Source organism: Micromesistius poutassou (genome assembly GCF_964030765.1).
Source record: "Micromesistius poutassou genome assembly, chromosome: 2".
NCBI lineage: Eukaryota > Metazoa > Chordata > Actinopteri > Gadiformes > Gadidae > Micromesistius > Micromesistius poutassou.
The window spans coordinates 9,783,066-9,808,291 of record NC_140272.1 but is presented as its reverse complement, the minus strand read 5'-3'; the positions used below and the strand labels follow the sequence as shown (position 1 = coordinate 9,808,291).

The 25,226-nt window shown below is 47.1% G+C and overlaps 1 protein-coding gene across 2 annotated transcripts; it reads left to right on the top strand.

Annotated features, from left to right (window-relative positions):
- Positions 1-2,757: 2,757 nt before the first annotated feature.
- Positions 2,758-23,810, top strand: mtmr14 (myotubularin related protein 14). Of its 2 annotated transcripts, XM_084463653.1 has the most exons (19): positions 2,758-3,693; positions 3,813-3,961; positions 4,916-5,024; positions 6,146-6,221; positions 7,460-7,520; positions 7,775-7,897; positions 8,456-8,529; positions 9,482-9,552; positions 11,354-11,428; positions 12,464-12,530; positions 12,818-12,903; positions 13,183-13,259; positions 14,390-14,426; positions 15,884-15,954; positions 16,187-16,245; positions 17,236-17,365; positions 17,780-17,956; positions 18,879-19,088; positions 21,368-23,810. In XM_084463653.1, exons 1-19 carry the CDS (start codon positions 3,559-3,561, stop codon positions 21,546-21,548), a joined length of 1,968 nt encoding a protein of 655 aa, XP_084319779.1. In that variant the 5' UTR covers positions 2,758-3,558; the 3' UTR covers positions 21,549-23,810. The 2 variants fall into 2 exon arrangements, with proteins under 2 accessions (XP_084319779.1, XP_084319780.1); XM_084463654.1 differs by lacking the exon at positions 18,879-19,088.
- The last annotated feature ends 1,416 nt before the right edge of the window (positions 23,811-25,226 follow it).

Here is a 25,226-nt window from a genome sequence, read left to right as displayed (position 1 = left end):
AGGTGTTTTCTAAACTTTTCTATGGTTACTGTCCTTCACCAGCAGACCTACTATGGGGGTTAGTTCTAATAATCGTTTTTTTTTTATTATTGATAACAGAGTTAATGTCAAGTCCAGTTACAAATAACATGAAAGCAGTTCATCTTATCAGCGTTTATTGATGCTGATGTTATCGATGCGGAGGTCAAATGTCAGCAGGACCGCTGTAGTCCTGGTCCAGGACCTGTTTGATGTCTGTTGACATCAAATTTTGGATGATGGTGGTGGGCGGCGATTCTAGCTGAGTTTCACGTCTCATGCAATGTTGGGGCAAGGCAGCTCAGCGACCGCGTTCCTCCGTATGTTTATCACATAACCCAGCAGGCTTCAATAAGGATTTTAATCCGCGCTAACAGTGGATCATCCCCCCCCCTTGTCCGTTCCATTTGGGAGACGCAGAGGTGAACTGTCCCCTGCGCCCCCTCCCATTTTCCCCTTCTCACACAGCTTCTGTGCACGGCAACGGCACCTTCTCGGCAAGCAGGGGCGCCTGCAGCCGGATGGGGCGCCAATATGCCAATTCCCCACACAGTGATATGATAGATAATAGAAAACCGCTTCGCGGCGCGGATGATTTTTTTTTTTTTTTCTCGTCGTGCCGCCCCCCCCCCCCCCCCCCCATGTGTCATGAAATAATGCCGCCCTGGGCGGCTGCCCGCTTCGCCCGTGCCTAAAACCGCCACAGCTGTCTCTCTAGGGCGCATGGGACTGAGGCTGGTAGACCCATGACGTGGTATGCTCTATCCCCAGTTCTTGGAGAACCATTTTAAAAACAACTGACATAAAGTGAGATCCTCCAGACTGAACCTCCTTTGGCAGACCGACCCTTGAGAAAAAGACAGCAATGCCTCCAATACAGCATTGATATAACGCAGAGGAACCGCCTCTGGATATCGGTTAGACAGATGCACGATGGTAAACAGGTATGGATTACCTTTTCTCTTCTGAGGCAAGTGGCCTACGCAGTCAATCATAACTCGGGAGACGGGCTCTAAATAGTTCTAGAGGTGCCGGGGGAATGGTGTGGTTTGTTTTTCCCACCCAAGTGTGGCGGGTTTTGCAGAATTTAACTACATCTTGGTTTATTTATAGGCCAGTAAAAATGTTACATGATTTTCTCCTGGGTTTCCCGATTTCCAAGATGCCCACCAGAGGGATCTCATGGGGCACTCGCAATATTTCCTTCCGGAAAGTGAGAGGGGCAACGATTTGGTGTTGAACTCTCCAGTCCTCAGATGCATGACAGGAGGGATATGCATGATAGGAGGCCTCCACTTACGACAAATCACCTCATCACAAACATAAAAACCTTCAGGCACCTGTCAACTTCGTCCAGGGTCATAGCTGTCTGCATATGGTTCTTTAACTAGCTGAGAGTGTAAATATCACCATATTGGTCCCACTAATGTCGTCAGCATGGGAAAGAAAACCAGATTATGGCTTGCTGAGAAAGCCATATTCTGGTCTCATTCCTCTCAGGTATCACATTGTCCTTTTTCCTTTCGTCTCTGGCTTGAGAACGAGTTACCACACAGATAACACCCCAGAAAGTCTGCTTCTATCTGTTCCGTCTCTGGTACTGCAGCAGGGGAACTACACACAACGGCAGCAGGATGTGTTTTGTCACAAGCTAGATCCTTAGCTAGTGTGAGTGTAACACCGGGAACAGGTAAGGAGGGCACCACGTCAAGGGCTACCCTAGCAGTTACAAGGATGGACTTCAAATGCAACTGATGTAAAGGAACCGACAGTAAAGAAGGCACATCTTCATCACAACCAATGTTACTCCATTACTCCCTGTATCACTGACTGATCCCAGAAGTCTGACCTGAAAGTAACTCCTGATCAAACACACACAATGACTGAGCTCCCCGCCATGTCATGCAACATGACCACAGGACACCACTTGGCTCCATCAGGAGACACCAAGCCCTCACACACAAGACCCCTGAATTATTCTGGAACAATTGAGTTCAGTTCCACCGTTCCAGGCCCACTAACCTCTGGTGCTGGAATGACTGAAGGCTAAACCGGGGCAGCCTCCATAGTAAAAGGATTTTTTCATGACCAATGAACAATGGACATGAGGACCACCGTTGTAATCTGGGCCTTCTCCTTCCTCTTTGCAGATCAGAAGCATGGGGCGGCATATTTGCAGGTTTAGGTATTTCCTGCCTTACCTCTGGGCGTCTGAGGATTTCTTATTTGTTTTACCACAAACCCTGTCTGTTTTAATCGTCAGCTACCGCTGCAGATTTTCTCAGGGAATCAGTCTTAAGGCTAGGTGTGCGTTTTTAAATCTACGGAAAGGCAGTTCTTAAATTCCTCAAAAATAACTTTCTCTTGCAGCTTTTCAAATGAACGTTCAACCTTTGCCGGCCTGCACCGGGAAAATCAACATGTGCGGTGCAAGGGGACCGCATTAAAGACCTTTATGTTTTTTTATTCATACACATAGGCCTATAGTGATAACACATACGTGTTTTTGTTCATAAACATAAAGTGATAACACAAGACGTGTTTTTATTCATAAACATAAAGTCATAAAACAAGACGTGTTTTATTCATAAACATAAAGTCATAAAACAAGACGTGTTTTATTCATAAACATAAAGTTATGTGTTTTTATTCATAAACGTAAAATGATAACAATACGTCACTTCCGGAGGGGGGCGAGGCCTGTCACGTGTTACGCGCAGCTTCCTGTTTACCGATCGCGCTCACCTCGGGACAGTGCACCGATTGCAACACTTCTCCGTCGTGTTGTTTATGATCAGCATCGATCCGTTAATACCGTTATTACCGTAATTGGTCAGGGTTAGAACGTTCAGCGGCCCGTCGTTTCCGGTGTCACTACTCCCGCCACACGAGCACGTGACATTGAGAGAGCGCGAGCAGGCCAGGAGTCCTGGAGGTTTCCTGAGGAGACAGAGGAACCAGGACCAGGACCGGGGGCCAAGGCGCTGAGGCAGAAGGACCAGGGGCTGAGGAACCAGGACCGGGGGCTAAGGAGCTGAGGCGCTGAGGCGGAGGAACCAGGACCGGGGGCTAGGGGGTGAGGTAGAAGGACCAGGGGCTAAGGAGCTGAGGCAGAAGGACCAGGGACTAAGGAGCTGAGGCAGAAGGACCAGGACCGGGGGCTAAGAGGCTGAGGCGGAGGAACAAGGGGCTAAGGAGCTGGGATGTGGGACATGACAGATTTTTCCGCGGTGGATTTAGATTGACGCTAACAAGCTATAGATCCTAACGAGACTAACACAGACAAGCAACAAACCAGCTTTACAGCTAGCCACACAGTGTTGACACTCTGCAGGGGTTGCGGGTTCACAGGCTGGCTAACGGGGTGTGTGTAAAGGGGGTCTGAACTCGGGAGGAAAGCCCGGCCCCCTGAAGCGGGCAGTCAGGAAGAAGCTGGCGGGGAAGGGATGGCCTGGCCGGTCCTCCCGCCCCAGAGTACACGGCGCTGCGGTGTTTGAAGGAGGGACAGTCCGTCTGGAGCCCACGGGGGGTCGCGGCAGAATGATGGCCGGGTCACCCTCCTCGTCAGGGAGCTTCGCGTCCCCAGGGCTCTCGATTAAGAAGGGCGAGGAGATCGCGGATTTGATCGATTTGTTTTCTAAGATACAGTACAGAGCAAAAGAAGTCAGTCCTCGGGTAAGTTTTGTCCACGTTTGTAGCTCGTTTGATTTGCTTTGCTTACTCAGCTAATATCCCGCAGACAACGTTTAGTTAGCCTTCATGATGGTGATCTGACGTCACTCTGTTTTCATCAGGTGGACGCAGTGGAGAAGCGATGCTTGGAGCTCTTTGGAAGAGACTACAAGTACAGTGTCATCCATAACACCAATGGAGAGGTCTGCGGCCACTACCCCCGCCAGATAGTCTACCTGGAGTATGAATGCGTGGAGTCTCAGAGAGACAGGTGACCTGCGGAGCAAACACACTTCACAACACGTTGTTTGTCATTCACCTGAAGGTCAAACCTGGTTTCTAATGGTGTTCAGAATCATGTCAGAAACTGCTTAGATCTTTTTATATAACTAGCTGACATGTCACCTGGATCTTATGTTAGAAAAGGGAAGTGAAGATGACACAGCTGTCTTGGACCTCTGTAATGTTTCCACTTAAGGCTGGCCATAATATATATAACTCCTAGTTGCTATTGAATATGCTCTTTTTAGGTAACCCGGCACGAAGTTAACAAACATGAACAGCATTAAGTAGACAAAACCAACCAATGGAAGTATTATGTATTATGTATTGTAATATAATCTCATCAGTTTGTTTACCTTAGTGGTATAGCAGACGTGTGTGATGTTGCCTCACCGTGGACCTGAATATCCAGGGTCCAGGGTCATTGATTGTTTTTGCTCTAGCGCTGTTACTACGTGCCGCTATTCCCAACTAGGGTTTTGACTCTGTTAGAGTTGCAGCTTTGGGAGTGCACTTATTTTGCCAAATTGTTACTAAACTTCTTCACTGTAAATATCTGTTCGGCTTTCTATTGTATTCCAAAGTCGCAAAGTTACTGTTGCCATGGTGACTGACATTTTCTGTTGCAGGATAGCATAGTAGATATCATGGAAACTTGTGGAAGAGTACATTCTCTCAGCAATTTAGGTGAAACAGTTACATTTATTGGTTGTAACCGTTAAACAATGAACATTCCTCTTCCCTCGTCAATGGTTCTTAGCGTACGTGACATAGTTATACCGTCATTATTGATTTTCATCATGGAGTGGAACCACACTGCCCTGGTCTACACTGGAACACATCTTTACACTGTGTGTGTGTGTGTGTGTGTGTGTGTGTGTGTGTGTGTGTGTGTGTGTGTGTGTGTGTGTGTGTGTGTGTGTGTGTGTGTGTGTGTGTGTAGGTTTCAGAGCACAGTACAGATCAGTAAGCTGCAGGACCTGGTGAACAGGAGCAAGCTGGCGCGCTGCAGAGGAAGGTTCGTCTGCCCGGTCATCCTTTTCAACGGCAAGGTGTGGAGCCCCCTCTGAACCCCCCCCCCCCTCCACTAATCACACCACACACACACTCCATGGTGGAACGCAAACCCAGTCAATGAGCACAAGCGTGGGTCTGATTCCTCAGCTTGGATATTATTTTGAATAGAAAAAACATTCAGAACCTGTCAGAAGATTTCTCTTTTATGCTTTTTTGTGTCCCTAAGATAGTGCAAGTCATGAAGTTTAAAGGGATAGTTCAGGATTTTGGACATCAGGTCTCATTTCCAAGTGAGCCAGTGTGTTATTTATCATTGAAGACCGTTTTCAACACTTTTCATTCAGTCCTTCTAGTTGCAGAAATCGCTGGTGCGATTTACCCACTCCAAAGTTTTACCCACTCCAAAGTACACCCAATGCAAACCAATTATAATGCCTGACTATCGATGTAAATGTCTGTGTTGATAGAATAATATTAGAAATAAAACTATCCTTGTATCGCAATGATCACATTAAATTTTGGGGGACTACTTTCTCAGCAGCGGCGGAATTTCACTTTGCTCCGGTGTAGCAACCAATTCACTACAGCAGAAGGTAAACAGAGAAGCACACTCCAGGTAATATCAGTCTGCCGCTGCCATAGCTTGCTTCCAACTACAGGGATTATAAACTAAATGCAATGTGATGCAAGGGTAAGTTTATTTCTAACACTATTCTATCGATAGTCAGGCATTATAATTGGTTTGCCTCGGGAGTGGGTAAAACTGTTTTTATTGGCAGGTTAGCAGTTCCCCTCGAGTTGCGCTAGCCTAGCTCCAGCGATTTCTGCATCTAGAAGGACTGAATGAAAAGTGTTGAAAACGGTCTCCAATGATAAATAACACACTGGCTCACTTGGAAATGAGACCCAATGTCCAAAATCCTGAACTATCCCTTTAATGTTCTTTTGTATGAATTGTCCTTTTGTAGTCGTTTACTTTGTTCATTTTATATAAAATAAAGTGTATGCATACACTCTATAACAGCCTACAAAACCTGTGTTTAAAGGTGGGTGTATTGTCAGATTACGATAAACGGTAAACGGCTAAAAGACCCCAATTTGCTGTGACCACCGTGTGGCAAACCACCAATGTGTCTGTTCTTCCACCGGACTACAGCACATCTGTCGGTCCTCCACGCTGGCGGGATGGGGGGAGCTGTACGGACGCACCGGCTACAACTACATCTTCTCAGGTACCACACAGCTGTTCCCCCAGGGAATGTCTCCCATCACCTCAGGGTCTCTGTCCCTGTGGCTGAAGGACCCGTGTGATGGTCCAGCCTCATGGTTCTGGACTGAGATGCAGTCTACTTTAGGCAGTAAATGCTGCATAGCATTAACTGCCATTGATACAAGATTTGGTCCATTCAATACTGGCGACAGCGGGAGATCCAGTGGCTCATAAAGAGCTCCACCTGTACCATGGCCTCTTAACCTCATAGCTTCACCAGAGCGGCTGCACCCAATATATTGGGTGCATGTTTAGGATGGCGCTGATAGTGACTGAGCATAAGCCGAGAATCGTATTGGCCAACCAACTGTTTCGAGTGGCATGAATGTCCTGCACATTCCAAACAATTATATATTGGATATAAAGTTATATATAAAGTTATAGTATATATAAAGTTGCATTTTGTTTTTCTTCAAATGAGCTTACAAGCATCCCATCCTTTTTGTGTGAATACGGAGCCCATCTGGGGTCACACGACTGAAGAAAAACCTTGAAGTGTAAAACCCTGCGAACAGATTTGTAAACCGTGCTCTCGGATTCAGAATCTGTGTGCACCGTTTTCTAAATCCGTTCCCTGGGATTTGGTCTGTTCTACACAGCAGGGATTCCCCATGAAGCATTGTGAAACCTAACGCCTATCTGATTGAGACCGACTATTACTGGTCCTACACAGGCAAAATGCATGACCATAAGATATAGTCGCTGCACAATGCTTCATGGGGAAACCCTGCTGTGCAGAACAAACAAAATCCCGGAACGGAACGGATTTAGAAAACCGTGCACATGGATTTACACATCAAGGTTTTGTTCAGTCATGTGGTCCCAGAGGGGCTCTGTATATGAATGTACTAGGGATCGACCAATATGTTTTTTTTAAAATGTTTTTTTAGGGCCGATACCGATTTCTTTTCATCAGCCTTAGCCGATGACCAATACGCCGATACCGATTTTCTTTAGCCGATATTTGGAGCCAATACTGCTTTTGCTCCCTCAATTTACATCATAAAAATGACAGAATGATGATAACAAATGTTACAAGTCTCAATTTAAAAAAGGAAATTTTTTTGAACTGAAAAAGGCGGAAAAAAACGGCCGATGCCGATGCACATAAAAAACACAAATATCGACCGATCACTAGAATGTACTCCCATAACGTTTTTCTGACTGGCTGATGATGCTGTTCTCGTACATCTCCTGCAGGGGGCAGTGACGACACATGGACTGAACAGGACGAGGTCCTGGAAGAGGACAGTGCTGCCAGGTAACTGCATCCAGGATGTCTTTGGCTGTTAAACTCAATTGTCTTTAACTTTATCCGAAGCAGGTTAGAAGTTGTAAGAAGTGAGAACTTGTCTCAATGTCCTTTTTGGTATTTGCAAAATACCAAAACAAATTTCATGAAATCCGGCATTGAAAAGGAAAGCGATGGGTGTTCAACTCGTATACCTCAGAGGGAGCGCTTTCCTGGCATGAATATAAACGCCACTGATTGGCTCGCTGTCTCACTCCCGACAGGAACAGCGAATCACAGCTCTTCGACAAAGTGCGCGGCCACGACATCAAGCTGCTGCGCTACCTGTCTGTGCGCTACATCTGTGACCTCATGGTGGAGAACAAGAAGGTCAAGTTCGGCCTAAAGTGAGCATGCACACACACACACACAGGAGCGACCCCTGGAGCAGCATCATGGCCCTTGTTAGCTTCATGCAGGTCATCGCTACGGCCTTAATACAAAGGAGTTATTTTACAGTAGCTATTGATAAAGAGCTGAGAATATTCCTGGAAATGCATATATACACACAATGTCATATATGACTCAGCAGCTCAACATTATACTTTTTTTAATTTGAATAAAAGGGGAATATGGTTTAGATGGCTTTCCTATTGGATAGATAGAATAGGCCTTTACAGAAATAATATAATCTTTCTGACCATATGCTAAAGCTCAACAATATAACCCTGTTGTCCTTACCTTTTGGACTGTACTACTCATTAGATCATTAAATAATGTGTGTGTGTGTGTGTGTGACCTTTAGACTCTCCTGTTAATGAATCTTGGGAGAGGGTTTAACTGCGCTGTCACAGCCCAAAGTTTGAAGTTGCCATGTGTCTGTGCATGTGATGTTTAGAAGAAGGCTGGATTTGACCGGTTTAATGTGTTTGTTTGTTCTGTTCCTTCTCTCTCTCGCTTCTTAGTGTAACGTCCTCTGAAAAGGTGGACAAGGCCCAACGCTATGCAGACTTCACCCTGCTCTCTGTGCCTTACCCAGGTGATTAATTAATTAATTAATCCATTCATACATTTCTCAGGCCCCCCAGGGCCTGAGAAATGTCTGTGTCAAATCATGTAACATCAACCAATCCCGGGGAGTCGCCTCCACTATTTTGTTTGTCTGACATACACATCATTTTGTATGTCAGACATAAGTGACCAAACATCTTTTCCTCCAGCTTCCTGATTACATTAATTCTCACAACCTCAAGCAATACCCGTGAAAATGGGTTTGACTAATCATCACCCTTCCCCACAAATCCCATAAATAAAAACTTCCAATCCCTCCCTTCTGTGCAGTTATGAGGATTCATGTCTGACAATGTCTTTCTTTTAATGATTTTTAATTCAATAAATTAAGCTACATTCCCTCATTCCCGAAACCATCACAACCCAACAAAGCATTGCATTAGACGTGACCGCCAATCTTTTCTGATTCTAATCTTTGATAGAAGAGTAATCTATTGGACGTCGCCTCTAAAAGTCTAATTGACATTCCAGGGGGATGGGGTTGTTAAATGAGTCATGCCACAGCATTGCTTTTAGAAGTAAAAGCCTTTCAGTCACACAAGGTTTTCTGTGGGGGATTGACTCGGTCTCCTTCATTTGGAAAAACCATTAACGATGATCTCAGGAAGGTCAAATGCAAACTGTCAGCAGCAGCTGTGATATCATACCCCTCGCTAGTGACAATCCTTCCCTCTGTCGGGAGAGCATTTAGCTTTCCTACTAGCCTGAATGGTGGAGCCTGAGTGGTACAATCCTAGTGTTTGAAATGTGTAATACACTACTACACTCTCTTTACCGGTGGGTGCATGGATGAATCGTCTGATCATATATGATTCGATGATCAGTCAATAATGGTTCTGCCCCATTATGTTTCATGTTTTTCATGTGGTAACTAGGAGGGAGGGGGTTGAACACTTCATAACTTAATCTGTGTGTTTCAGGGTGTGAGTTCTTTAAGGACTACAAAGACAGAGACTACATGGCCGATGGACTGGTTTTCAATTGGAATCAGGTACACACGCACGCACACACAAGAGCTGGATGATATTGTATGCCACCCATCATTCTCTCTCACAAACATTGTATCTCCAAATTATGCTAATTATGCTAACCCTAACCCTTCACTGGTGCTAGGCAAACCCTAACCCTAACTCTTCACTGGTGCTAGGCCAGTGTTTCTCAACCTTTTTTGAGCAAACGCCCCCCATACCTTACCCTGATCCTCTGGCGCCCCCCCCCCCCCCATTATTATTGTTAATTTTGTTTTTGTTTTAAATTGCGACACCCGTGGGTAGGCTATATCCATTACCAACTCCACTCCAACTCGTGCTACATTGCTTGAATAAAATACTTCTGTGCCGTTTTGGTTTCTTCTGGACAAGAAAATGTGTATTCAGAGTTTTATTAAAAGGTTTTATTATTGAGCTATTGAAGTTTAATACGTAACAGTGCTTGTGTACATTTTTATTGGTTATTGAACTGTTAACCCGTGAACTTGGGTTCAATATGTGCACGAAAGACTCCCTTTGTTTACGTGACGTTGCCTAGCAACGCTGCGCATGTGCAGCCTTTATCCACTTCGTTCTGAGTTGGACAGTAGCACGTTTACGTTTGCGGCCAAATAGTAATTAAAGTAGTTTGTTACTATACAAGTTAAGCGCCTGTAACATCAGTGTTAAATGCGTATGTGCCGGTTAGTGTGTGTACCTTATGAAACTAAGTGTTTATCGGTTCGCAGACGTAATGAGCGACGTTGCAGTGGTCTACATTTAATGCGCACATTCTATTGTTTACAATTAGCATGCTAAGCGGAGTTAGCTTTATTCACGTATTATGTTGCCTTACTATGTAATATGGATGAGATTCATGTTGCTTAGCCCCATCCACCGCTTGCTTTGCATGTCCCGCAAACCAACCAGTGGAAGTCAGGGGAGGGCGAAACAGTTTCGGAAAGCACCACGCTGCACCACGCTGCGATGAGGTGGATTTGTTTATCGGCGTTACTATGGCGATCATGACGGAACTGAGCATAAAGTAAAAAGTAGATGAGACGATAGAGGGGTTAGAAACCCATATGAAGATAGGCCTTTTATTTCAGTTATCCTATTTTTGCACCGAAAATACTTGAAAACCATGAAAGTTATAAAAATTCAAAATAATGACCACTACACAAGCGAAGTTGTGACGCCCCCGTGTTCGTTCCCAGCGCCCCCCTAGGTTCTACGAACGCCCCCCAGGGGGCGCTGCCGCCCCCGTTGAGAAACCCTGTGCTAGGCAAACCCTAACCATAACCCTTCACTGGTGCTAGGCAAACCCTAACCCTAACTCTTCACTGGTGCTAGGCTAACCCTAACCCTAACCCTTCACTGGTGCTAGGCAAACCCTAACCCTAACTCTTCACTGGTGCTAGGTTAACCCTAACTCTTCACTGGTGCTAGGCTAACCCTAACCCTAACTCTTCACTGGTGCTAGGCTAACCCTAACCCTAACCCTTCACTGGTGCTAGGCAAACCCTAACCCTAACCCTTCACTGGTGCTAGGCAAACCCTAACCCTAACTCTTCACTGGTGCTAGGTTAACCCTAACTCTTCACTGGTGCTAGGCTAACCCTAACCCTAACTCTTCACTGGTGCTAGGCTAACCCTAACCCTAACTCTTCACTGGTGCTAGGCAAACCCTAACCCTAACTCTTCACTGGTGCTAGGCAAACCCTAACCCTAACCCTTCTCTGTTGCTAGGCTAACCCTAACTCTTAACTTATGCTAGGCTAACTCTTCACTGGTGCTAGGCTAACTCTAACTCTTTCCCATCAGGACTATGTGGACGCTCCTTTGACGATCCCCACACACTTTACTCACAACTTGAACATTGACTGGACCGAATACCAGGTGAGTCTGTAGACACACACACACCCTATATATAGATATCATATATATCGCTCAGTGCGCTTATCATTTGTTTCGAGCCACGGCACATTTTGGCACCACTTTTGAAAAGATCTATTTTTTGCTGCTCCGGATCCGTTTGCCTTTTCTTTGCAGGTGGCAAACGCCAAAGTAGCTGCTCAATGTTTTTTGATCTCCCGTTAGTTACGCAAAAGCGTTGTAGTGACACAAGTGACGTGAAGCATCCCTGATTATGGGTGCGCATGCGTACTTGCGTATCAGTTATGTGCACCCCTGGATATATATATATATATATTTAAGCAATAGATCACGACAGGCTGTGGTATACGCTCATTATACCACAGTTAAGGGGCGTTGTCCGTCCCGACGCGCAGCGGAGGGGCGGCGACCCCCTTCACTGTGGTATAATGACCGTATATCACTGACTGAAGTGATCTATTGCTTTTATAAAACGGTTACGTAAATATGGCGAAATTAAAGTCATAGACACCCTCAATTTTGAAAAAGCGAGAAAGTCGGAAAAGCATTTTTTTTAACGAATACAGAAAAGTAGTCCCTCCTGGCTGCCGGCAAAGTGTACGGCGGTTGCTATGCAACACACTTCAGAGAGAAGGCTAGAGACGGTAGCTTGGTTCGCCGGCAATTTAGCAATTTAGAAGGCTAAATTGCCGGCAACCGTGTGCCTATTGCTTTACAGGCTTTTTTTAGGCTTCAGTGAACTATGCTATCGCTTTTATATATAAATAAACAACAGTTCAAGTTAGGCGCGGAGTGATACTGGACTCTGTAAACTGAACGGGCGTCATAGCTATGTGTATACGCTCAATATACAACGGTTGGGAACCAATCAGATCGCTTGATTTAGGCCCCCCGTTTTATAAATATATATATATCATTAACCACAGAAAAATCAAAGAAAAATATCTAGAAGTCTGCTACAGATTCTAGAAGAAGCCTTATAACAGGTTGTATAACGGGGTCCTTAATCACTCACTCACTCACTCTCTCACACACTAGTCGTGGGACCTGGTGGTGCAGACCCAAAACTACCTGAAGCTGCTGCTCCATATCATCAACAGTGATGGTATGTACTACGTTAATTTAAACTAGTTAAATTCTTTCAACGCCGTCTCCTCTGGCGAAATGCTGTGTAACACATCCAACTTGGTATTTACCTTTTACAGAAGTTTGCATACAAGATAAATTACAAGTCCATAATTATTCAACTCTTCAGAACAGAATTTACTTTGAATCAACGCCTCCAACTGGAATGTAAAGACTGGTGAATTTAGTGTTAAAAGAGGGTACTGGTTCCTGACGTTGTTAAGAATCTGTTGGGCTGGGATGTGTCCTGTATCTCTGTCCCTGCAGATGAGAGTGGTCTCCTAGTGCACTGCATATCAGGCTGGGACCGCACGCCTCTATTTGTCTCCCTGCTCAGGCTCTCCCTGTGGGCGGTAAGTGTCTCACAACACCCACCAGCCTCCCTGTCCTCACCATACCTGCTGGTCTCCCTCCTGGTGTTGTAGCATACAGCATCATCCCACAACTAGCCTTCCTCTGCTCTCTGATAACCACACACAGGTCACATGCTACTTCAAGCCTCAACATTATTAAACAAAGGGGTTATTCTGCTTTACCAAAGAAGGTTGCTTTGTGGATGCATGTGACGCCTGACACGTTTAAAGGAATGACATGTTTCACAATCATGTTATTTTTGCTTTCCTTCACCCCAGGATGGTGCGGTTCATGCCAGCCTTCAGCCAGCGGAAATCCTGTACCTGACCATCGCTTACGACTGGTTCCTCTTCGGGTACACACACACACACACACACACACACACACACACACACACACACACACACACACACACACACACACACACCTCTGCATGGCGCTCCACTCACAGAGCTGCACATGGCCTGATGAACAAGACCATGTTGGTCTGTGGGAGGAATAATTCAGCGAGAGAGACGAGGAGAGAGCGAGTGAGAGAAGGAGAGAGACGAGGAGAGAGCAAGTGAGAGAGCGGGTGAGAGAAGGAGAGACCGAGTGAGAGACGAGAAGAGAGCGAGTGAGCGACAAGGAGAGTGCACTTCCTGAGAGCAGAGAGAGAGTTTTCTTTGTCCATCTATAAATCGTTCTGTTTGTCTCATCTCTTTCTGTCTTTTTCGGCGGTGAATGTGTAGCTCCTCTTTAACTAGGTGTTTCAACCGCTTGGCAGCTTCAGCTCATCAGAAAGAGTTAAAAATGTAATCTATATCTAGCTCTCTCGCTCTCTCTCTCTCTCTCTCTCTCTCTCTAGCACTTTGTCCTGCTCTTGCTCTCTCTCTCTCTCTCCTATCCCAGACGCTCCTGGCCCTCTTAGCATGGGAGGATGTTAGTGCGTGTGTGTGTGTGTGTGAGAGACCAATATAAAGTAATGGTGTCATTGTGTTGAGTTGTAGTCATGAGGAAACGGAGCCATACCTTGATTTCTTTATTGTATGCTCTTAATGAAGGATACAGCCAGGCTGTTAAGTATTCTTGATGAGGTCCAGGAATTATAATGGATTAAGCAATAGTAATTAAATAAATATGAACAAATAAGACAGTAAGTCTGGAAGGGATAATGTACAGTGATCCGGTCACTATCACAGAATAAAGCATTTATTAAGGCTTTATTTCAAGGTTCTGAGCGGCTGGTTGCGCACGATCCTGCTGATTATATGCTACTTACTAAACAATCAACCATTTGACACAAAATTATTTATATTATGATTTTATGGATTTATAAATTATTTTATTGCTTGTATGTTGTATGTTACCGTGGGTTGATGTCTAATTGTTAAACCGTGGTCTAATTGTTTTGTCTGATGATTATTGGTATGTTCTCCATGCTGGGCTGACTCATGTGTTTTCCTCTTCATGGTTCTTATCCCTCCTGCTCTGCTTCCTCTGCAGCCACATGCTGCCTGATCGACTCTCCAAGGGGGAGGAGGTGAGTGCCCTCTGAACCACTATTATATATATATATACCACTAACCTCCTATATCAAAAAGCTGGACTAATGGTAACTAACAGACTGCTACAGTAATATACTCCTCCTATATAAAAAGCTGTACTAATGGTAACAGACTGCTACAGTAATATACTCCTCATATATCAAAAGCTGTACTTATGGTAATGACTGCTACAGTAATATACTCCTATATCAAAACGCTCTAGGTGTGACCTGAGTATAGGGTGCCGGTACTTCAGCCTTAACTAATAATAAACACAGTAAGTCAGGTACATGGTACTTTTCCTGCCCACTTTCTTCTATTATTTTTGTATATTTGTCCCCATTCTCTTGCGCCGGGGGCGCCGCACACACATACACAAATGACACACAAAACACTGACTCTCTTTGGCAGCGCTGCTTGGGGTGGCTTCGGCCGCTGTCCGTCTCTGAGCTGGTCCAGCGTGAAGCCGGGGTCACTGTGGGCGAGAGCACAACACGAGTATTTATAGTCTCCTCATTAAGCTCCCCCCCCCCACTGAGGGCCGGCCCCCACATCGGCCCCGCCCCCTTGTCTGCAGCCAGCTCTGAGCCCCGCCCCCTCACGCCACAATGCTATTGTCCGGGCGAGGACTGTTGGAGTTTGAGGGGATCTTCGGTCAACTATACAAGCGATGGGTTCAACAGACAAGTGTTTTTTTACGTTGTTTGGTTTGCTCGACAAAGCCCTGTTTGAACCGAACCAAATGAAAGATGAAACAAGGCAGCAACTTCTCCACTGAACCCGACTAAAGGCAGAACTCGGGTGTGAAGACGCTTCTGATTCAACGGAGGGTCTGCCCCTCCATCCAATGATTCAGAAAACATTTGCCCCGACTCCTGGGATAGGGATTACTGATGAGAGGGATGAGTGATGGTCAATCCATGAGCATGGATGTGGACCCCGATCCTTTATAGCAGCGAGCCGCTCATTATGGGGGATAAAGCAGACAGGGCCGGATCCAACACCCAGCAGAGCGCCCCTGTTGGCCTTATTACACAGAGACTTGGTGGTCAATACTTGTCACAACGTGGAACAAACAGGGATTTTATTGATTTAAAAAGGATTTCAATGCTTCCGCTCAGAAAATGTCCATAAGATTGTAAATTGCGAGTAACAAGCGTCCACAGCAACAATCCGTTAGCAGTCATAGCAGTTGTCTGCTAAACCCAAATAACAGACAGCTGAATATTATATATACATAATAATATATAATAATGTATATTATTACCACTCCATTCTGATTGGTCAATCATGGTGATTGACCAATCAGAATGGAGTGGTGATAATATTTGGTATTGCTGCATGGTGGATGTCTGAGGTCTCAGCTTATCGGTATGGTGTGGGCTGACAGCAGGACACATTGTCTTGTTTTTAACCATCTCTGCTTCTCTCCCGTTTGTCTTTCCCACTTTAGATCTTCTTCTTTTGCTTCAATTTTTTGAAGCACATTGTCTCAGAGAAGTTCTCTGCCATTAGGAAGCCCAGGTAGGTCCGCCCTTTGCTTGCTGCTCTCCAGTTCCTTCACACAAGCCTGATCAATCTCCTATTTCATGTGAGAACAAGGCTTATGAAACCCACAGGGGAATAGGTCTGGGAGAACAATAGTTCTGTGTTTCTCTTGCCTCATTCTCCCTCATATATATGCATAGCCTCTTTCTAGTGTTATTTCATCATTGTGTGTGTGTGTGTGTGTGTGTCTCTCTCTCTCTCTCTGTAGAAGGAAGAACTCACACTTCAAAGACAATGATTTCACCGTGGACGACCTCTGCCAGTTAAGTAAGTGGGTCCCTCAGCTGTGGGGGGGGGGGGGTGGGGGGTAGATGACCGGCGGGGGGGCTGGGGGCCCTTCAGAGCATCATTAATAGAGTGCCCTGATGAACTGGTTAAAACCAGAAACGAACTAAAACACAGGTCATCTGCACACCTTTAGTGTTCTTGGAGAAAAAGCTCTTCTGCTGAAGCCTCTTTGTTGAACTATTATTTTAATAATAATAATAATAATAATAATTAATTGAATTTATATAGCGCTTTTCTAGACACTCAAAGCGCTTTACAGTGAAGGGGGGACCTCACTAACCACCACCAATGTGTAGCATCCACTTGGGTGATGCACGGCAGCCAATCGGCACCAGAACGCTCACCACACACCAGCTTGATGTGGAGAGTGAGGGAATTAATGAATGAGCCAATTATATATATATAGGGGGATGATTAGGGGGCCAGATTGAATGAGCCTGGTTGGGCAGTTTTAGCCAGGACACCGGGGGATCCCCTACTCTTTGCGATAAGTGCCCTGGGATCTTTTATGACCTCAGTGAGTCAGGACCTCTGTTTTACGTCTCCTCCGAAGGACGGAAATTCTGTACTCAATAGTACAGAAAATATTTTTGTGCATAAATATTCAAAAAGCTCTGTCTGTAATTGTTGCCTATGCAGTGATGCATGTGTTAGTAACAGTGTGGAGCAGGAGATCTAGAAAGGGTGAGGATAATATGGATCTAGAAGATAAATCTAGAAGGGGTGAGGATAAGAGATCTAGAAGATAGATCTAGAAGGGGTGAGGATAAGAGATCTAGAAGATAGATCTTGAAGGGGTGAGGATAAGAGATCTAGAAGGGCAAGGGGTGAGGATAAGATGGCTCTAGAAGGGATGAGGATAAATGATCTAGAAGGGGTGAGGAAAGGAGGTCCAGAAGGGGTGAGAGTAAGTGGTGATAAGTAGTGGGGCCCTGATGCCGAGGTGCTGTGTGTTGTGGTGGCGAACAGAGTCCAGGGACCGCGGCAGCGTGACCAGCCTGAGCAGCGACTTCTCCCTCATCACGGAGGAGGTGGGAGGGGGCGTGGCTGGGGGCGGAGCCTCCAGCCTTACCACTGACGTGGCCGAGCTGCTTCCAAGGTAGCCCCAGACCCCCATCTCACTCACTTACTCACACACTCACTCACTAGCGTGTGCACTTGCACTCGCTCACACACTTTTTTTGTGTGGAAAACGCACGCACACACACAGGGACTGAGTTTCCCTGACCATTTGTCCATCCATTGTTTATCAGGTGTTATTATCTAGGGTGCTGTTCATCAGGTGTTATTATCTAGGGTGCTGATCATCAGGTGTTATTATCTAGGGTGCTGTTCATCAGGTGTTATTATCTAGGGTGCTGTTCATCAGGTGTTATTATCTAGGGTGCTGTTCATCAGGTGTTATTATCTAGGGTGCTGTTCATCGGGTGTTATTATCTAGGTTAGGGCCCCTCTGGTGTATGTTATGTAGGCGTTACATAACATATGTTCCCCACATGCTGCCCCCTCCCAGGAAGAAGGGCCCCACCTCATCGCCCCAGACCATGGTGTGGAGTAAGCCCCCCCACCTGGAGGACCACCTGTACCACCCGCTGGGCGAGGCCCGGTCCTCCAGCTCCTCCTCCTCCAACCAATCAGAGCAGGGCATCACACGCGCTGGGAGCAGCCCATTGGCCGTCCCTGGCAGAAGGTAAACCCTGGAGCTGTTGTCTCTTTCTTTGTGTTTCAGCCAAAGCATACACTCTAAATGTCAGCCGCTAGGACACAAACGCACAAACCCTAAACCTAAAACCGACTGGAAAAGATTCCTTTGATAATAGTGCCCACAGTTACAGCAGAGGTTCCAGATCAAAGTCCTCGCTGAGTTCCTAGAGGGCCATGGTTCCTGACAACTTAGCATTTGAGTGTCCAGGGAAGGCTGGGGTTAAGGCTCTTTAGAATCCTAACCTTTATTTAACCGGGCTGGAATCGTTGACTCAACTTTTATTTTACAAGTGAGACCACATATGAAACATGGTTGAAAACAGGCAGAGAAGAAGCCAGACGGTTGACCTTTGACCTCTAGTCCATCAGGGGGTCAAGCTCCCTCAGGCTCTGCTGCTTTCAGCTCATTTCCAAGAGGCCTGAAGCTGGCTCATTCCTCCCTGAGGGTCTCTAACCAGACCGGGCTCTAACCAGACCGGGCTCTAACCAGACCGGACTCTAACCAGACCGGGCTCTAACCAGACCGGGCTCTAACCAGACCGGGCTCTAACCAGACCGGACTCTAACCAGACCGGGCTCTAACCAGACCGGGCTCTAACCAGACCGGGCTCTAACCAGACCGGACTCTAAAGAGGGTGTGAGTAGGCTACAGGAGGCAGGATGACTAGTAAAGATGGTTTTGTGTGTCCAGGTTAGCAGCAGGATAACTAGTAAAGATGGTTTAGTGTGGCCAGGTTAGCAGCAGGTTGACTAGTAAAGATGGTTTAGTGTGTCCAGGTTAGCAGCAGGATAACTAGTAAAGATGGTTTAGTGTGGCCAGGTTAGCAGCAGGTTGACTAGTAAAGGATGGTTTTGTGTGGCCAGGTTAGCAGCAGGATGACTAGTAAAGGATGGTTTTGTGTGGCCAGGTTAGCGGCGGAGTACCCCCGCTCCGGCTCCTCCCTCTCCACCGACTACGGGAGCTGGCAGATCGTGTCGGGCTGCGGCAGCATCCATGACCACGGCCACTTCATGCCTCCAGCCTCCTCCTCCTCCACCTCTTCCTGCGCTGTGGCGACCTCCGCCTACGACCCACCCCTCCCCTTCAGCTTCCAGGACGAGGGCCCCAGCGGGCGCATGTGAGTGGGCCCCTGTTGTAGCTGAACACTGGCTGTGCTGCTCATCACATGCCGTCATCAGAAGCTGTGGGTGTGTGGCCCCTGTGCATGGAGCTTGGTTTGGCCCCTAGGCATGAACCTTGGTCTGGCCCCTGTGTCACAGTCCTTGGTCTGGCCCCTGTGTCACGGACCTTGGTCTGGCCCCTGTGTCACGGTCCTTGGTCTGGCCGCTGTGTCACGGACCTTGGTCTGGCCCCTGTGTCATGGACCTTGGTCTGGCCCCTGTGTCATGGACCTTGGTCTGGCCCCTGTGTCATGGACCTTGGTCTGGCCCCTGTGTCACAGTCCTTGGTCTGGCCCCTGTGTCACGGACCTTGGTCTGGCCCCTGTGTCACGGTCCTTGGTCTGGCCCCTGTGTCACGGACCTTGGTTTGGCCCCTGTGTCACGGACCTTGGTTTGGCCCCTGTGTCATGGACCTTGGTTTGGCCCCTGTGTCATGGACCTTGGTTTGGCCCCTGGACATGGACCTTGGTCTGGCCCCTGGGCATGGACCTTGTTCTAGATGTGTGAAGGCTTCATATGGTGAAGATGCTCAGTGTTCATGAAGCCACCATGCACATCACAGCTGGAGCTTAGGCCAGCCTCAGTCATGTTTCTAACCTCCACAGGGAGCCATGGAACATCCCCTGCACGTTTGGCCATTTCATTTGGCTGAATGATGGATTATGCAGCATCAGATTATGAAGTAAAATAGAAAAACGTTACTGAGGTTTGAAAATGTAGCCTTTACTCTTCCCCTAAAAAGGGGAATGTTTGAAGTAAGTCCTCTACAATCAACCTTTTGTAATAACGTATCAAACCTGTAACGGAAATCGAAATGAGAGCTTCTTTGGACTGTTACAAAGCCCTACAGTCATGTTGAACAGCCCCGTTCGCCATCAGGAGCAGCAGAACGGAGGGGTGTAATGATTGATGCAGCCAGTAGGGGCCGCTAGCGGCTCTGAGTGCCTATGAACCGATTGATGGATTTGTTCCTGGCATGTGGGGCCTACGTCCTTAAAGGTGGTTCCCAGGGGAAACTGCTCACCACATGTTCATCCCCTGGGCTTAGCGGTGAGCAGCAGGGGGATCCCCAGGTTCTCTGCTGTCTGTGTGTGTCAGCTGGGTGGTAAGCAGGTGGCGCAGGCCATTCCAAAACTGTTTCTGGAGAAAAATACTGATCAGTCTGAGGAGAACGCTCATGTTCTGTGTCATGCCGCACGCTGTGTATCAGGATCATACGCTGTGTGTTTTCCTCATACACCGGTATCCAAGCAACCAAGGATTCTTTTTTAGTGATCTGTTCCCAAAACTGGATGAGGGGATCTCGTCATGGATACTCACACGCTCAGTCAGTCAGTCAGCCAGCCGCTCACTCGCACACTGCCTTGTCATGGAGGGGGAGGAGCTAGTGCTGCATGCTGGCGGTGGTGTCTGGTTCATGGTCATGTGGTGATGTAGTTGATGGACTACTTTAGACTCTCCCCCCTCCCTGGTGCAGCAGGGGGGGCTGGCCTTCTCCAAAGCCAAATTGATTGCCCTCCCAGGCATCCCACAGACCCTCAGACCCTCAAACCCACAGATCCACAGACCCTCAGACCCCCCTACATCACAGCTCCAGGATCCTGCGTCTGTTTGGTGGAGAACTGTTGTCTTATTGCTCTTGCTCTTAAAGGTTAGGGTAAGGTTAGGGTTAACTCTAACCCTGGGTTACTGTAGTGAGCTCAGGGTCCTCCACAGCCTCTGCATGCACTTCAGTGCCCACAAACACCTCAATTCTTCTGAGGAGGTTTTAATTCAAGCGGCTGTAAGCATGATTTGAGGGCTGCAAAAAAGCACCTCCTCTTTGCTTCCTCAACACCTCTGACACAGCTATGATAATGCTGTGTGTACGCATGTGATTAACAGGATTCCTTCAACCAATTAGGGCAGAGAGGCCCTGATTGGTCAGAAATCAGCTGGGGAGAGGTCTCAAATGGAATTTTCCTACAGAGGCCAGTGCAGTGAAATGCTCAGTGAGCATTAGACTCACTCATACTGACAGACAGCCTTGTAGCAGACTCAATGGTTGCTCTTGAATCTTACCTACAGTACCTTTAGGAAGCGATTAACACATATTGCAGTCTTAATACGATAGGTCTTCCTTTGTGACCAACCCTTTCCTCCCTCCCTCCCTCTCTCCCCCTCACTTCCCTCCCTCAATCTCTCTCCCTCCCCCTTCCTTCCCCCTCCCTCCCTCCCTCTCCCCCTCCATCCCCAGGTGTGGCTTCCTGTCGGAGCGTCAGGCCCGTCTGGAGGCGGTGCGGGAGCTCTTCCTGGCCGCCTACAGCTCCACCGTGGGCCTCAAGTCGTCGGCCCCCAGCCCCTCCGGAGCCATCTCGGGGCTCCTGGAGCAGTTTGCCCGCGGCGTGGGACTCCGGGGAACCAACAACATTGTGTGACGGAGTCCCCTCCTGCTGCTCACAGCTCACAAGTCCGTCCGTACGTCCACCCCCCCCCCCGCGCTCCCTGAAGCTCAGCTGACATGCCGTTACTGCTCTCCAGACATTTCGCATTAAAGTGCCAAAATGATTTATTCTATTCTGGGGCAGAAATGTTTATTTTTTTATTCTGATTATTTTTTTCTTTTTTTTTATCCTCTTAATTACATTTTAAAAGGGTCTTTCTTATATTTTGTTTTTTTGATGTATTTGTCTTCTGCACATTGAAATGTCCCCTCTGCGGTCGTGTGTTCAGGGCAGCTCTGAGTCTCCTGGGGGCTCTCTGCCACGGTGTCACCACGTAGGGGGACGTGAACGTGGCCCCCTTTCATGAGACAGCTTCCTCTCTGCAGGCCCTTCTTCTTCCTCCTCCTCTCCTCCTCCTCTCGTGGGAGTCTCACGTCCGTCGCTCTCATCGTGGTGCTGCTGCTGCTGCTGCCCTTCTCTGCCGCCGATCTGGACGGTCCATGTGATCGATCGATCGAGATCAAGTGGCTCTTCATGTGTTCATATGGACACGCTACTTGGTGCAGAAAGGAAGAATAAGAAACCTTAACTGTTTAGTTAGGCTTGGGGGTGGACGTCTGTTGTCGTGAGTCCAATCAAGAGGAGATCAATTCTGCTGTTGTGATTCTGTCGTTGTGACAGCTTCACCTGGTTTCACCTCGTTCAGGGAGCTCCTCCCTGATTACCTCATTAAACGTCAAGATTTCAACGGCCAAACTGTGTTCCCATGGTAGCCAGGGGTCTCCCAGCGTGTGGTGGTCTGTGGGAGCCCTGCCAGACGGTCCCTCGGTCTGGAGCCAGGCTCACTTCCTGTTCTGATCATTTACATACGGACGTGTGTGTGTGTGTGTGTGTGTGTGTGTGTGTGTGTGTGTGTGTGTGTGTGAGCTGTTAGATGACTACATGATATTCTAGCATTACTTTCTCAGAGGAGGTCATCACCACATCAGTTCATTATTAATATGCGTTTGCTAACATCGCTCCACCTCAGGATCTTTGTGCCTTCTCTCCTCAAATCAAGGGGCCTGTATGGAAACGGCTCCTGGTTCAGGCGCTCGTGTGCGTGTGTCTCGCTGTCTCCGCTGAGAGGTCATGCCGGTGCGTCAGCAGCTCTAATGTGAGGCTGAGGACAGACGTATTACACCTTTCTTCAATAAAGAGTCCTACATCGGCGATGAGTATAATCATCCTGGCACTGGCGGGGCCACAGATCGTTATGTTGGCTCAACATCTCGATAATTGGGTGGCAGATCAATAACGGGGGAAGTGGGATTCAGGAAGAACACGATGCATCCTCCCTTGTGTGTTTTAAACTAGCTGCGGTTTGTGATCTGGTTTCAGCAGAACACAAGGACTTGAACAACCACCGCTTCTAACGCCACTTTCATGTCTTCAGTTTAAATTGGGGAATGAACCCGTCACCTCTTTCCCTTTTGAAGTTGGTTTTCAATGTATGTGTGGTAAGGTTGAATTGTTTGCTTTAAATATATCATACATTAAGGCCCCTTTTATCATGAATTCTCTAATAAGTAAATTCACAGAGAAAAGTTCTGAAATAATTGCATTTAAAGTGTTGATCAGTTATTTAACTTTTGGCATCACGCTACTTTAATACTTTACAACTCTTAAATATGAAAGCTTACACACTCGGATATGCTTATCATCTGGCAACTCCGTTTTATACAAAAGGCATTTCTTTATCTCTGTCTTTCGGACAAAGTTCTCTTTTGTATGAAGTATGTCATAGAAAAGCTCAGTGTCAAAAGAAGAGGTTCTCATTGAGACAGATTTATCTGTTGTGATCTGCATCAGGTATATCTGCTCTGTTGGGATGTCTGGAACCAGTAGGCTGATTCTCCTGTTGGTTCTACAAACTGGTTTAGTGTCTGGACCAGTTACCAGCAGGCTGTGATCCTCCTGTTGGTTCTACAAGACATTTATTCTGGATCATCAGCTTGGTTGTCGAGGCCTTGGGTTTCATTTGTTTTTATCACCGGTTTTAAGATTATTATATTTTTTTCTTTTGTGATTCGTTGTCTTTGAGATTTTATTTTTAAATGCTGCACTCATTGTCATGTTGTCGTTGTTGAGACCTTTTCTCTTTGTATATTTTTAAATAATTTTGACATTTTGTTATTAAATTGCCCTTAATTGTTCGCAGTGATTTCTGGCTACATTCAAAGGTGAGCTGAGAGGTAGGGGGTAATTGTTAATAAAGAAGTGAACACAAAAATGGCTCTCGAATATTTGTATGATAATTATATGATTTATTATACATGATAGGCTCACAGGCATCATGCTATTGGATATGTAGGTCCCATTTAAAAGTCGTTTTATGCCGAACTAAATGATGAATGTTATTTGTGGAGCTAGCCCTGCCATGACGGGGAAAGGACGAGGATAGAGCCGTCAGTGGGCTTCCCGCCCTCTCACCTGTCCGGCTATCTAACCCCACCTCTCCGGCTCTCTAACCCCACCTGCCGGCCGACCAGAGGAACTGCCAGACCGGGGAAGCCGTGGGTTCGCGGTTGGAGCGTCGCCGACCATCTGAGGATGAATGAAGCCTCCTCCACACACCGCGGTGCGGTTTGCCTCCTGTACGTCCTCAGGTCTGCTGTCCTGACCAGGCGATTTAACGGCCCTGCTAATAAGTGGAGGAAACAATCTGCCAAACAAATGACAGCTTGAAAGTAGTGCCGAGGTGTTGTGCTTTAACTTGGACTAGTGAACTGGTTTGAAACTGGCCATGGCCACCATCGGGGACTTCGACCCGCTCACCTCCACCGTGCCGGCCACCAAGATAGAGATCACCGTGTCGTGCAGGTAAGAAGCGCAACGTCCAACATTTGATTTGTATTTATTAAGTCTATCTTTCTTTTACGGCGGCCTACGTCCACAATGGAGAGTATAAGGTATTATTAGTCACGAAGCCTTAGCGATTGTTTCTGTATTGTTATCAGTGATTTCTACCCCAGCGTGGTCTAACCGCACTAAGCGTTAGTGTGACCACAACACCGGGGTCGGTTGTAACGGAGGTCTGTCGGGAGGTGGGTGTCTTTAACTTCGGGGGTCGGTTGTAACGGAGTTCTGCAGGACGGTGGGTGTCTTTAACCTGGGGGGGGGGTCGGTTGTAACGGAGTTCTGCAAGACGGTTGGTGTCTTTAACCTGGGGGGTCGGTTGTAACGGAGTTCTGCAGGACGGTGGGTGTCTTTAACCACCTGGGGGGTCGGTTGTAACGGAGTTCTGCAGGACGGTGGGTGTCTTTAACCTGGGGGGGTCGGTTGTAACAGAGTTCTGCAAGACGGTTGGTGTCTTTAACCTGGGGGGGGGGTCAGTTGTAATGGAGGTCTGACGACGGTGGGTGTGCAGTGCGTGGGGTGCACAAATAACAGATTTATCCCGAGTGCCTTCAAGTCCGCTCTGTCCGGATCACATGGTGTCAATATCGTGATGTTAACTCTGGACTGCCCCATTCCACATCAGTGGGCTTTACACATTATACAATGTGGTTCACTGAAGCCTACTTTTATTGTGATTAGAAATTAAAATTGAACTGCAACAGTGAGTGAGGTGTGTGTGTGTGTGTGTGTGTGTGTGTGTGTGTGTGTGTGTGTGTGTGTGTGTGTGTGTGT

Excerpts from the sequence above, each read along its gene's own strand:
- mtmr14 (XM_084463653.1), top strand. The coding sequence starts at position 3,559 with ATGATGGCCGGGTCACCCTCCTCGTCAGGGAGCTTCGCGTCCCCAGGG. Across the intron at positions 6,222-7,459 it reads CTACAACTACATCTTCTCAG|GGGGCAGTGACGACACATGG; the intron begins GTACCACACAGC and ends CATCTCCTGCAG. Across the intron at positions 8,530-9,481 it reads GCTCTCTGTGCCTTACCCAG|GGTGTGAGTTCTTTAAGGAC; the intron begins GTGATTAATTAA and ends TGTGTGTTTCAG.